The following is a 13,689-nucleotide window of genomic DNA, read 5'->3' on the forward strand; positions in this document are numbered from 1 at the left end:
AGAGACGAGCTCCGAATATTTTCGTCTGGGGGGAGGAGGGGGTGATCACATAGACATAAGTGTATATGTTTATGTGATCACATGACGAGATGAGCCGATATGTGCCAATGTGGGCCGAAGGCGGAGGGAAGACAGTAACACGGCATATTCTTTCCGCCCGGTAATGTCCGGGGGGGGAGGGGTATGTGAATATTCTGATACCAAAATTAATATCCAGATACCGCCGTAGTGAACCAGTATTCGGACATTCGGGTCCAGCCCTACTAGAAACATCTTCTCTGAAAGGCCCCAGAGACTGCAACACTGAAGTAAGAGGAACCACTAAACAAATACCACCATGAAGACCAAGGAACTATCGAAACAAGTCAGGGACAAAGTTATAGACAAGTACAAGGCAGGGTTGGGTGATAAAAAAATATCCAAATCTTTGATGATCCCGAGGAGCACCATCAAATGCATTATAAGCAAATGGAAAGAACATGGCATCACAACAAACTTGCCAAGAGAGGGCCGCCCACCAAAACTCACGGACCGAGCGAGGAGAGCATTAACTAGAGACGGAGCACAAAGACCAAAGGTAACCCTGGAGGAACTGCAGAGTTCCACAGTGGCTGGAGTATCTGTCCACAGGACCACAATAAGCCGTACGCTCCATAGAGCTGGGCTTTATGGAAGAGTGGCCAGAAGAAAGACATGACTTTCAGCTAAAAATGAAACGGCACATTTTGGGTTTGCAAAAAGGTACATGGGAGACTCCCAAAATGTATGGAGGAAGGTGCTCTGGTCAGATGAGACTAAAATTGAACTTTTTGGTCATCTCATCACACTGAGAACACATCCCTACAGTGAAGCATGGTGGAGGCAGCATCATGCTGTGGGGATGCTTTTCAGCAGCAGGGACTGGGAAACTGGTCCAAGTCGAGGGAAAGATGGATGGTGCTAAATACAGGGATATTCTTGAGCAAAACCTGTACCAGTCTGTAAGAGATCTGGAACTAGGACAGAGAGTCACCTTCCAGCAGGACAAAGACCCCAAGCATACTGCGAAAGCAACACTTGAGTGGTTTAAGGAGAAACATATAAATGTGTTGGAAGGCCTAGTCAAAGCCCAGACCTCAATCCGATTGAGAATCTGTGGTCAGGAGCTGGAGCAGTTTTCCCATGTAAAATGGGCAAAAATTCCAGTGGAAGATGTGGCAAGCCCATAGAGACTTATCAAAGATGACTTGCAGCCGTGATTGCCCAAAAGGTGGCTCGACAGAGTATTGACTTTAGGGGGGTGAATAGTTATGCACACTGATGTTTTCTGTTATTTTGTCCTATTGTTTGTTTGCTCCACAATAAAAAATAATCACATCTTCTAATTTGTAGGCATGTTCTCTAAATTAAATGATGCAAACCTTCAAACAATTCTTTTAATTCCAGGTTGTGAGGCGACAAAACATGAAAAATGCCAAGGGGGTGAATACTTTTGCAAGACATTGTATATCATTAAATCTACTAAAGTTACTGTAGATAATCCTCTGATCCTGAGGAGGTGAGGGGGAAACTTTTTTCCGGATCAATGGTTAAACAGTCACTGATTAATACTGAGTACTTTGAAGAGAACGTCATGTACTTATTTAAGTATTGTGTACATGTATCTCCAAAATGTTGATCTAAAGGTCTTCAACTCAAACATGTCAAGTTAATAATGATAGAAATGATTTAAACAGGTCAGAATAAACGGATGGACGGTTACTCACTTCTCCAGCAGGGCCAGGGCGGTGTGTGGGTTCACTCTCAGGTATTTACAGGTGGGTTTCCCGTAGTCAGCCAGGTAGGTGGACCAGTCCCACTGAGTGAACAGATCCAGTAACTGGATGAAGACAGAGGAGGAGAGGGTTATTGGAGGTTCTCCACATCATCTCATCAACAACACGTCAGACCTGAACAGCTTCAAAGCAACACCATCAGGAGCGTTTGGTGGAGGTCAGAGAAATTCACCAAACTATGGATCATGTCTGATCAGTTTTACTCTTTGGTGAGCTCCAGCCAGAAGACGGTGGATTTTCTGACCTGATCAGCAAATATCCATCCACTTTTTTAAAGTTATACACAAAAACTGCATAGATTTTTTGGGTATTATTGAAAAAAAATGGAATTATTAAATAAACTACAAAACCAGAGTGAATTATGTGAAAGAAAGCAGCTGATTCTGAGGAGGTTTGTTCAGATTGAGTGGATTTTAGATGAAGATGGACTTTTGAAGCAGTTTCTCAGTGAACCTTGTGGTAAATAAACAGCAGGAGAAGGGAACAGAGATGATGACCCACATTGTTGCATAACCTGCCGCTGCCCTGCTGAACTCCAGCTAACAGATTAGAGAGGAACAGGTCGGGCAGGAAACCCTGATCTGCAGACGAGCCCCAGTGAACTCTGGGTAACACCAAACACTCAGACACAAACCATATGTGAGAGAGGAGAGCAAAACCACATGTGGAGGAGAGAGGGAGGATCAGCAGCCGGAGGAGACGACAGATAAGGAGAGAGACGAGGAGGTGGAGACGCTGAATATCGAGCAGGAGTTAGAGAAGACTGGAGTTAAAACCTGGAAAATAAATACTTAAAAATAAATAACACAAAATATAAAGTATATTTTAAAACACCTGACTTACAATAGGAAGTAAAGAGTCAGTGTCTGAAGAAAAAGCTCAGTGAGATGGAGGAACAGCTGGCAGCCCAGAGTCTGTTGTTTGAGTCCTGTGAGTGTTCAGACTGTCTGAAGGTTCAAACTAACAGGGACAAAAAACGCCAATGTCGAAAAATAATGCCATTTTTTTCAACATGTCGTGAAAACATGCCATATGATGAAATAATGTAAAATAGGCCACGAAAAACACTATAAATATTTTGTCTGTTTACTATAATTTAATTGTATTTAAAGCAAAAACCTCTAAAGACTCATTACAGCCAAGATAAAGACACAACTCAGCTGCACCAAATCCACTAATCACTGCACACATTAGCACCATGAGCTAACTGTGGCTAAAGAAGCACAGTTATTTACTCTAAAGACTTTCTACTGACTTACTCCATTAAGACACTTTCGACTGACATACAACAGCCAAAGTGAATGTCAAAAGCACAAAGAGAAAGAGTCCAATAGCAAAGGGGCCACAGTAGTGCGGTGGAACCAACCACTGAACGCTGTCTGGGGGAAAGCTGAGATGTGAGTTCAATTCCCATCGTAGCCGTCGGTCCTCAAGTGAGCTCCCCACTGGGGGGTATTGATCCTCAGGACCAGTGACCCCTTAATTAACTTATTCAGCTGTCAGGGAATCACTGGACCAGCTCTCCATCCTATGGGTCTGGTTCTACTGCTCCCTGAGATCTAGCTCAGAGGGATGCTGATGAATGAGGAAAATTCACCTAGCTGTCTCACTGCCTTCATCCAGACGCCTATCCCTTCTTCCTCCAATAATTAATTTAACCGAGTAGCCACTTTAGTATAGTTAAATTTAATCACCAGTCACGTCTGTTAACGGCAGCTTCCCCTCTTATGGATCTTGCACTTGGTAAGTTGCGAGGTTTAATTCAGAGGTTATGGACATTTAGACAACCTCTAGGATATGCTTATACCGGGCCGACCTGGCCCCCATGATTAGGTAACCTTTCAGAACCTCTACTATTGTTATGCACGCTGTAATCTGACTTTTTACATCCAGAGCTAGATGTATAAGTATTCATTCAGAGATAAAAAATAGCACTTGCAATTTGTTGTCTTTAATTGCAGAATAATGCTTTATTAAAATATATCTCAGCAGGGCAAAAGCGTAGCCAATAAATCATCAGACAAATAGTCAAACATTAGATAATATTCAAACCACTCAATCACAGCTAAGAGACACTTCTACAGAAAAATAACGGAGATAAAGAAGAAGAGAAGCAGGAAACAAAATGAGTTCAGAAAAAGCAACAGACTGGAGATGGAAAAAAATCTAGAAAAATTAAATGAGCATCCTGACATAAACTGGGGTTTAAACTGATCAATATTAAACCTAAGCTCCAGATACTAGATCAGAAAGTCCATTTTCCATCTCTGATCACAAGTATTTCAAATATAAGTACTTCATTTTAAATTATTCTACATGTGTAGTTTGTATTACTGTGTTGTACAAATATATAATCAGTGTAGTAAATCTGAGGCGATTTAAGGTGGTCTGATCCTGTACAGTGCAGATTTAAGGTGGACTGAATCCGGAACAGTGCAGTGATTTAAGATGGACTGATCCTGTATAGTGTAGTGATTTAAGGTGGACAGATCCCATACAGTGATTTAAGGTGGAGTGATTCTGTACAGTGCAGTGATTTAAGGTGGATCGATCCTGTATAGTGCACTGATTTAAGGTGGACTGATCCCGTACAGTGCAATGATTTAAGGTGGACTGATCCCGTACAGTGCAGTGATTTAAGGTGGACTATCCCATACAGTGCAGTGATTTAAGGTGGACTGCTCTCATATAGTGATTTAAGGTGGACTGATCCCGTACAGTGCAGTGATTTAAGGTGGACTGATCCCGTACAGTGCAGTGATTTAAGGTGGACTGATCCCATACAGTGCAGTGATTTAAGGTGGACTGATCCCGTACAGTGCAGTGATTTAAGGTGGACTGATCCCGTACAGTGGGATCAGACCGGTGGAAACGTTACGGGACTACGAGGACTTCTCCACACACACCTGACCCTGGATTCACCCTGAACGCTGAGGAGGCAGCAGGTCTGAGTTCACCTCCTGCTGAACTCTTCCTCCTCCTCCTCCTCACCTCACCATGACCTCCTCCTCCTCCACACAAACACACATTATTGCTTCCTGCCATTCTTCTGGGGACCAAAACAAAGTGATGCTTTTTCTGCTCCCTTCACTGATCATGTTCTCCTCTCTTTCTCTAAATATTCTCCATTTCTTTCCCTCTGATCATACTTTCTTTCTCTTCTTATTCTCTTCCTCCTCCTCCCATCTCTCTCTTGTATAGACTAACAATAAAAAATGGTAATTTATTGTCCAAATCTTTCCTGTTGTGTTAAATATGAGGTATAATCACAGAAAGAACACATTAATTTACATACAAAAACTGTCCAAAACTACAAATAATTCACTCATTTCTCATTTTCCATCTCTCTACTACTTCCAGTCTCTTCTCCCTCTCCTCGTTTTTCCCTCCTTCATTTCCCCTTCGCTGTTTAGCAGACTTGTTAATGGTTATTCCGGCTGTGTTCAGGATTTATTTGTTTGGGACCGTGGGGGAATTGCAGTGTTCCCGTTTCTAATGGCCAAACGTCAGGGTCACCCAGAATTCATCATGTTTACACTCTGAGCTGAGGATTATGCAACGCTGCAGCGATGAGGGAGAAATATGCGACCAAAACACAGAAACTGGAGATCGTTGAGGAAGAACCTGGTCAAAATACTTTCACTAATCCTGTCCGGCTCTGGTTCAACCTGACAGGCAGCAGGTCAGAGGTCACTAAAAGCAGCAAAAGTGGATTTTTATCAGGAATAAAAGGATAAAGGTTCACTCTGATGGCTGTTTACTTTTCTGCTTCCATCCATCAATCATTCATCAATCATCTATCAATCATCCGTCCGTCCACTCAGACGTCGTTTCGAATAAAGTTTCAGATGAAGGATATTTTCAAGGTTAAGTTCTGTTAAAAACTGACAACAGATCAGTTTTAAATCCATCCAGGTGTCACAATCTAAAAAATAAATCAGGTTTTATTCATTTTCTCTATAATTCACTTTGAGCATCAGTATTATGGGATGTATAATAGTTTTAATAATTCACAGTATCAGATGATCCTGGTATCTTCTGTGTAAAAATGCTCCTTTCATTGTCTAGAACTTGTTCTGACCAACCACCTATCACACATGCTGATACGATTTAAACACCAACACTTAGACCTCTATGAACATCTAGACCTCTATGAACACTTAGACCTCTATGAACATCTAGACCTCTATGAACACCTACCTAGACCTCTATGAAACACCTAGACCTCTATGAAACACCTAGACCTCTATGAACACCTAGACCTCTATGAACACCTAGACCTCTATGAAACACCTAGACCTCTATGAACACCTAGACCTCTATGAACATCTAGACCTCTATGAAACACCTAGACCTCTATGAAACATCTAGACCTCTATGAACACCTAGACCTCTATGAACACCTAGACCTCTATGAACACCTAGACCTCTATGAACACCTAGACCTCTATGAACACCTAGACCTCTATGAAACACCTAGACCTCTATGAAACACCTAGACCTCTATGAACATCTAGACCTCTATGAACACCTAGACCTCTATGAACACCTAGACCTCTATGAACATCTAGACCTCTATGAACACCTAGACCTCTATGAAACACCTAGACCTCTATGAACACCTAGACCTCTATGAACACCTAGACCTCTATGAACACCTAGACCTCTATGAAACACCTAGACCTCTATGAACATCTAGACCTCTATGAACACCTAGACCTCTATGAACACCTAGACCTCTATGAACACCTAGACCTCTATGAACACCTAGACCTCTATGAACACCTAGACCTCTATGAAACACCTAGACCTCTATGAACACCTAGACCTCTATGAAACACCTAGACCTCTATGAACACCTAGACCTCTATGAACACCTAGACCTCTATGAACATCTAGACCTCTATGAAACATCTAGACCTCTATGAACATCTAGACCTCTATGAACATCTAGACCTCTATGAACACCTAGACCTCTATGAACATCTAGACCTCTATGAAACATCTAGACCTCTATGAACATCTAGACCTCTATGAAACATCTAGACCTCTATGAAACATCTAGACCTCTATGAACATCTAGACCTCTATGAAACATCTAGACCTCTATGAAACATCTAGACCTCTATGAACATCTAGACCTCTATGAACATCTAGACCTCTATGAAACATCTAGACCTCTATGAACATCTAGACCTCTATGAACATCTAGACCTCTATGAACATCTAGACCTCTATGAACACCTAGACCTCTATGAACACCTAGACCTCTATGAACACATAGACCTCTATGAACACCTAGACCTCTATGAACAATGGTGTCGAGATGTGAACACCATTGTTCCATTAAATAAACTAAAGTAACTGTAGATGAAGAATAAACTAATAAATTTCTCTGCAGCTCAGCTTCAGGTAAAAATGAAGGATTTTTACTTTTATTTTTCAACCTTTAGTCCAAACCGTCAGTTTAAAGTTCAAAGTTCACCACCGGCAGCAAAGAAAAGCTTCAGCTCATCGTCTGCTCTGACATCCATCATCAGCTAATCCGTCTTAAACCCTCCTTTAAACTGCCAGTCAACACTTCATGCGTCCGTCTGCAGAATGTTTGAGGTCAGAAACGACAGAACCAGACTTGTTGGAGGAGGAAAAGCAGGATGGAGCTTCTAGACGGCTGTCAGTCAGCTCTCAGTGAAAGCAGAGAAAGTGGTTTTTAGCTCCATCACGTCCTTCAGCGAGTTCCTCTCCGTCTGACACCGTCTGTCTGATCAGGGGTAAAAAGGTCACTAAAGGGGCAACAAAGAAAAGGATTGTGTGGGCAGGTGTCTGTCAGCCTCAGGGTGGTCTGAAGGTTCTCTACGAAAAGATCAAGAACAGCTGAGAACCTGCCCACCGTCAAAATACCGCATTTAAATGCTGAAATGGATAGAAGACTGAATGGACTCTGAATCATTTGAACATTTTCCTGAACCTACAGACATTAGATGGGATTTTAAGCTCAGCTCTGACTAGTCTGAGCACTGCTAGAAAGTGAGAAATTTGAGTAAATGGTGTGAATTTGTCAATTTTATTCCATTTTAATGAGTTGATATGTTGGATTTTAAACCCGTCAGTGGCAGACGTTCAAGGTTTCACAGGTTTTTTTCTTATTCTTTATAAAATCTGACGTAATCAGTTTATTTTTGGTGACTTTTTGAAATGAGACATGGAGAAGATTAAAGTGATTTTAATAAAATACCGAAAGTTTGAGCTGAGAGGTGGTTATTTTTCCACACATGAATACATTCAGAGGCTGTCAGACAGTTGAAAATGTGACATTTCTTTATGTTTTTTTTTCAGTTTCTAGCTGTTAAATGTTAGAATTCTGGTGACATGTCAAAAAGAAAACAAGCCAGTGGAGAAGTTTTGGGATTCAGAAGGTTAAAACTGGTGTTCAAAAATGATCAGTAGTTATTGATTCTGCCTGGATGCAAATATAACGTCAAAAACAGGACACAATAACAAAAACGAGACACAAAATGAAAAAAACAAGACACAAGATGACAATAAGGTGACATAAAATGCCAAAAACGAGAGAAAATGACAAAAATGAGACACAAGATGTACTTTCAAAACAATGAGTAAAAATCTTCCCCAAAAAATCTTAAAAATATCTGAAGTGATTCCACATATCTCAGTAAAAGTTCTAATATTTTATTTAGGAACATTCAGAAAAAACAACAATATTTCAAACAATAGTTTTTCTTTTTTCAGCAGTTCTTTATTGCACCAAAAAAATGTTCAAAAATTTCCCAAAAATGTTGAAAATGTAGAAGTTTTACTGTGAAAATACATACATTTTTTTCACATGTTCAAACTTTAAAACGGGTCAATTTGACCTGCAGGACGACATGAGGGTTAAGGTCATCTTTCCCTTTTCATTTAGGGGGGAATTGTGTTTTTATTAATGATGTCGTACTATCTAAAAATCTTTCCATTTACCATGCTGTCAAACAGAAGCTGGAAGCAGAACTTTCTACCATCATCTGCAGCAAAGAGGAGTTTACTCTTAACCCAAGAGAGCTTCAGGTCACATCCAGAGGTTATCAGGCAGCTACTGGATCCACTAAACCCTCAGAGCTTCCTCTAACCGACGCTATCGCTCCATCTGCAGCTACCACTGGAATGAACTTTATCACTAGTTTTACTGTCTGACTGCAGGGCCAACAAGTGTAATTAAAACCAAAAGTCTCAGAGTGACCACAACACAGAACAACCTCCGTCTACAAACCAGAGAGATGAAAGTCTGGATGTTTTATCGAGGGTTCAGAGGTCAGATGAACAACAACACTAGTTTGTTCTATTTTTTAACCCTCATGTCGTCCCGTCGACCCGGTTTAAAGTTTGAAAATGTGGAAAAAAAAAAAAATTCACAGTGAAATGAATCAGCAATGAACATTATTGTCCTAAATGACTCAACATTTCTTCAATGCTGACGCAAAAATTATTCAAAATGACTCAAAAAGGGTCAAAAATGAATAAAATCTTCCTGTATGAATGACAGGAAGCATCCACACTGATTAAACATTTGTCTGAATTGACAAACAATTTTCACAATGACACAAAAATTTTCTCAAAAGACGAAAATGTCTAAAATAAATCTACAAAGTGCGATTTTGGTTAATTTTCCTAACACGACCGCAGTTCACAAGAGTCATTAAAAGACGTACGAAAAGATAAAAATATGTAGATTTTTTATGTTTTGACTGTTTCATCCTCTTATAAAAGGTGTGATTTATGGGATTTTTAAAAAAGAAAACCCTCCTTTCAGCCATGTAGGTGGGTTTTGGTGCTCAGAGGTTTGAACTGTGAACTTGTTGTTTCGATGCTGAACTCTGAGCTACTTTCCTTACATAAGAAACTTTGACTTCTCCGTCTCTCACCTCTCCTTCCTCACTGGGCAACCCGCTAAAACAGAGAGAGGCTGAAATGGAAAGGGAAAAAAGAAAGAAAACCTAGAGAGAGCCGGTGGTTCACTCAGGGGTCTCTGCTGTCAGTTGGACACTATACAGACGGAGAGAGAGGTGAACAGGAGAAAACTCCAAAAGAATGATTAGGGAAATATTAGAGGGCTGCAGGAGAAGGAGGTCAGGCGGAGGCTAACGCGACGTTACGGAGGAGGAAGAAGGAGTGAGACGATAAAGCAGCTGAAGTCAGAGGCCTGCTGGGAGCCGCTCTGATAAAGCAAATAAAGACAGAAGACTCCAAAACAAACAGGCTGCAAACACTGCAGCTTTTAGCTCGCCTCCATTTACATCCACACACTTTTTAGAAAGCTTGATTCAACCACAGCCACTTTTCTCAAGTCAATTTGGGCCCAGACACTTTTCAGAGGTTAATTCTGGGCCGAGAGTTCATTTTGGGTTCAAGTAAAGCTTCAACCGCCACCGTTTCCTTCACAGCGAATACACTGCTGTCTGTTTTACTTTGACGTGAACTTTTCTATGTGGATTCAGACACTTGTTCAGTAAAGATCTGTGTTTCCAGACAGTTTTAAAACACCAAAAAAAGACTCTTTCAACTCTGTCGCACTGAAAATGAATGTTAAGTGAACGTAGTCTTGTTCAAAGTCTTGAATGACTACGAAAATGTCTGAAATGACTCCACATCGGTCTGAAATGACTCCACATCGGTCTGAAATGACTCCACATCGGCCTGAAATGACTCCACATCGGCCTGAAATGACTCCACATCGGTCTGAAATGACTCCACATCGGTCTGAAATGACTCCACATCGGCCTGAAATGACTCCACATCGGTCTGAAATGACTCCACATCGGCCTGAAATGACTCCACATCGGTCTGAAATGACTCCACATCGGCCTGAAATGACTCCACATCGGCCTGAAATGACTCCACATCGGCCTGAAATGACTCCACATCGGCCTGAAATGACTCCACATCGGTCTGAAATAACTCCACATCGGTCTGAAATGACTCCACATCGGCCTGAAATGACTCCACATCGGTCTGAAATGACTCCACATCGGCCTGAAATGACTCCACATCGGCCTGAAATGACTCCACATCGGCCTGAAATGACTCCACATCGGTCTGAAATGACTCCACATCGGCCTGAAATGACTCCACATCGGTCTGAAATGACTCCACATCGGCCTGAAATGACTCCACATCGGTCTGAAATGACTCCACATCGGTCTGAAATGACTCCACATCGGCCTGAAATGACTCCACATCGGTCTGAAATGACTCCACATCGGCCTGAAATGACTCCACATCGGCCTGAAATGACTCCACATCGGTCTGAAATGACTCCACATCGGCCTGAAATGACTCCACATCGGCCTGAAATGACTCCACATCGGTCTGAAATGACTCCACATCGGCCTGAAATGACTCCACATCGGCCTGAAATGACTCCACATCGGCCTGAAATGACTCCACATCGGCCTGAAATGACTCCACATCGGCCTGAAATGACTCCACATCGGCCTGAAATGACTCCACATCGGCCTGAAATGACTCCACATCGGCCTGAAATGACTACTCCACATCGGCCTGAAATGACTCCACATCGGCCTGAAATGACTCCACATCGGTCTAAAATTTTCTAAATTGCTTAATATTTGTCCAATAAATAACTCAAAAATGGCCAAAAATGAATATGATTGTCCTAAATGACTCATCATGGGTCCAAAATTAGACAAAAAAGTGAAATAATTGTCCTAAATGATTAACATTTTTCCAATAATGACTCAAAAATGGTCAAAAATGAATGTAATTGTTCTAATTAACATTTTGTCCACTAAATGACTCAAAAATGTTGGTTAATTTTCCCAACACAACTGCATGTCACATGAGTCATTAAAAACGTACAGAAAGATAAAAATAAGTAGATTTTTGGTGTTTCTACGGTTTTTTTCCTCTTATAAAAGGTGTGATTTATGCAATTTTTTTAAAAAAGAAAACACTTCTCTCAGACCTGCTGGTGTGTTCTGGTGGTCAGAAGGTTAAACTTCTGCCAGATAAAGAGCTGCAAGAGAAAAATAAACTATAAATACATCTGTGGCCCCAAACTATTATTTAACTCCATGCAGAATCTAATCTGCAGCTCCTCGACAGCCCCTGGAACAGGAAGCAGTTGTGAGGTGAAGCCGGCGGAGGTGGACTCAGGAAGGGGTGTAGGAGCAGCTCTATCGGGGATCTATGGAGAGGTCGGCTGATAACCAGAACAATGACCTGACCGGGTCAGTATTTCTGTGATTCTACGGAGTTTAAAGTATGGGAGACCTCAGATGAACCAGCAGCACTGACCGCTACATGACCATCAGCTGGAAGTACAGAACCCAGGCTCCACCCGTCCAATCAGGATGCAGATACACTCCAAAACATTAACTTAAAGTCTGGTTGAGTACACATGAGATAGAGGAGCTAGATCTTATTTATTACCAGGAATGTTAAGAAGATTCAGGATGAAGAATGATTAATTATTGGGTCCATTTGAAGCTCCTACAACTTGAATTTAGTAGAAAATCAGAGATATGTGTGGATTCTAGATCATTTTCAGGTCATTTTGGACAATTCTTACTTCATTTGGTGACTCTGGACCATTTCTGAGTCATTGTGGCGATTTTTGTTTTCTTTTTGAACATTTCATCCATTGTGGCCCAGTTTTTGGTATTCTGAAGACTTTTTGGGTCATTGCTTCCATTTTTCTTCACACTTTGGCCAATTTCAGGGTCATGGTGCCCATTGGTTTGACTCTGGACCATTTTTGAGTCATTTTGGACAAGTGTAAACAAACATGGCCAATGATGTTTGTCATTTTTGGCCAATTTTTGAGTCATGGGCAATTTATTTTGTTAATTAGAAAATTTTTTTGAGTCATTGCAACCACTGTTCTTAACATTTTGGGCAGTTTTAGAGTCACCGTGGCCATTATTTTCTTTCTTTTTGAACAACTTTTCAGTCATTGTGGGCGATGGTTTTTGTCTTTTTTTTTTGTTAATTTGAACATTTTTTGAGTCATTGCAGTTTTTTAATTTTTTTACCATAAGTTTGCATTACGCATAAGTTAGGGAAGTTGACTTAAAATTCTGATCTCAAGATGAAGAAAAACTGACTTATGAAGCCAATTTATTTAAATTACTTCAACTTAAAATGAGGTTTGAATGAACTAATGCAGAAACTGGAGTTTAAATGACACAGTACTGAGATGATGCCACTTTATGTCAACCATGAAGAGAACGTCTGCAACTTAAATTTTTATCAGTGAACCAGCAGTGTTATCTTCAGCTATGCAGCAGGTTAAGTGCTGGAATCGGTCCCTGGTTTTAGAGTGCAGCTCTGTTGTCGTGACCACCGGCTGACCTGTTGTCACGCCGATAAGGCCGGCCACAGACGGGACAGGAAGGTGAGGCAGGGGCCGACAAACACACAGCCGACCTCTCCCACACAAATAACAGCTTCACTCATAAATCTGCAGCATATTTTGAGCGGCGGCCGCCTTATTCCACTCAGAGTGTGCAGCATGCAGCAGACAGGTGTATGAATGAATGTAAGCAGGTACAGATCAGATAAGGCTGGTTCTGGGGTCCGCCGGCTCCCTGGCACCGATCCTTATCCCCCTGACCTCCTGCTGCACTCTGAGTGTTTCTGCTGGTAGATTGAGACATCAGTCCACATGACGCCCAGCAATCACACTTAGAGGAAAAACCCAGCAAACGAGAGAAAGCAGAGGAAGAGGAGTGAAGAGAGAAGGAGCTCATAGAAAGACATGAAAATGACTGGAAAAACAACAGAGGAAAAGACTGAACATTATAGGGTCATTTTCCAACAAAAAAACAGCCAGCACCTCCACCTGACCCCCAAATATCAG

The 13,689-nt window shown here is 41.4% G+C and overlaps 1 protein-coding gene across 1 annotated transcript in view; it reads right to left on the bottom strand.

The window, feature by feature from the left end:
- exoc6b (exocyst complex component 6B) overlaps window positions 1–13,689 on the bottom strand; it is a 97,538-nt gene that overhangs the window by 5,044 nt on the left and 78,805 nt on the right. The window contains exon 21 of the mRNA XM_051944072.1: window positions 1,746–1,858. Coding sequence (XP_051800032.1) covers window positions 1,746–1,858 — 113 coding nt within the window. The remainder of the gene's footprint in view (window positions 1–1,745; window positions 1,859–13,689) is intronic.

This window comes from Acanthochromis polyacanthus, chromosome 23, assembly GCF_021347895.1.
Source record: "Acanthochromis polyacanthus isolate Apoly-LR-REF ecotype Palm Island chromosome 23, KAUST_Apoly_ChrSc, whole genome shotgun sequence".
NCBI lineage: Eukaryota > Metazoa > Chordata > Actinopteri > Pomacentridae > Acanthochromis > Acanthochromis polyacanthus.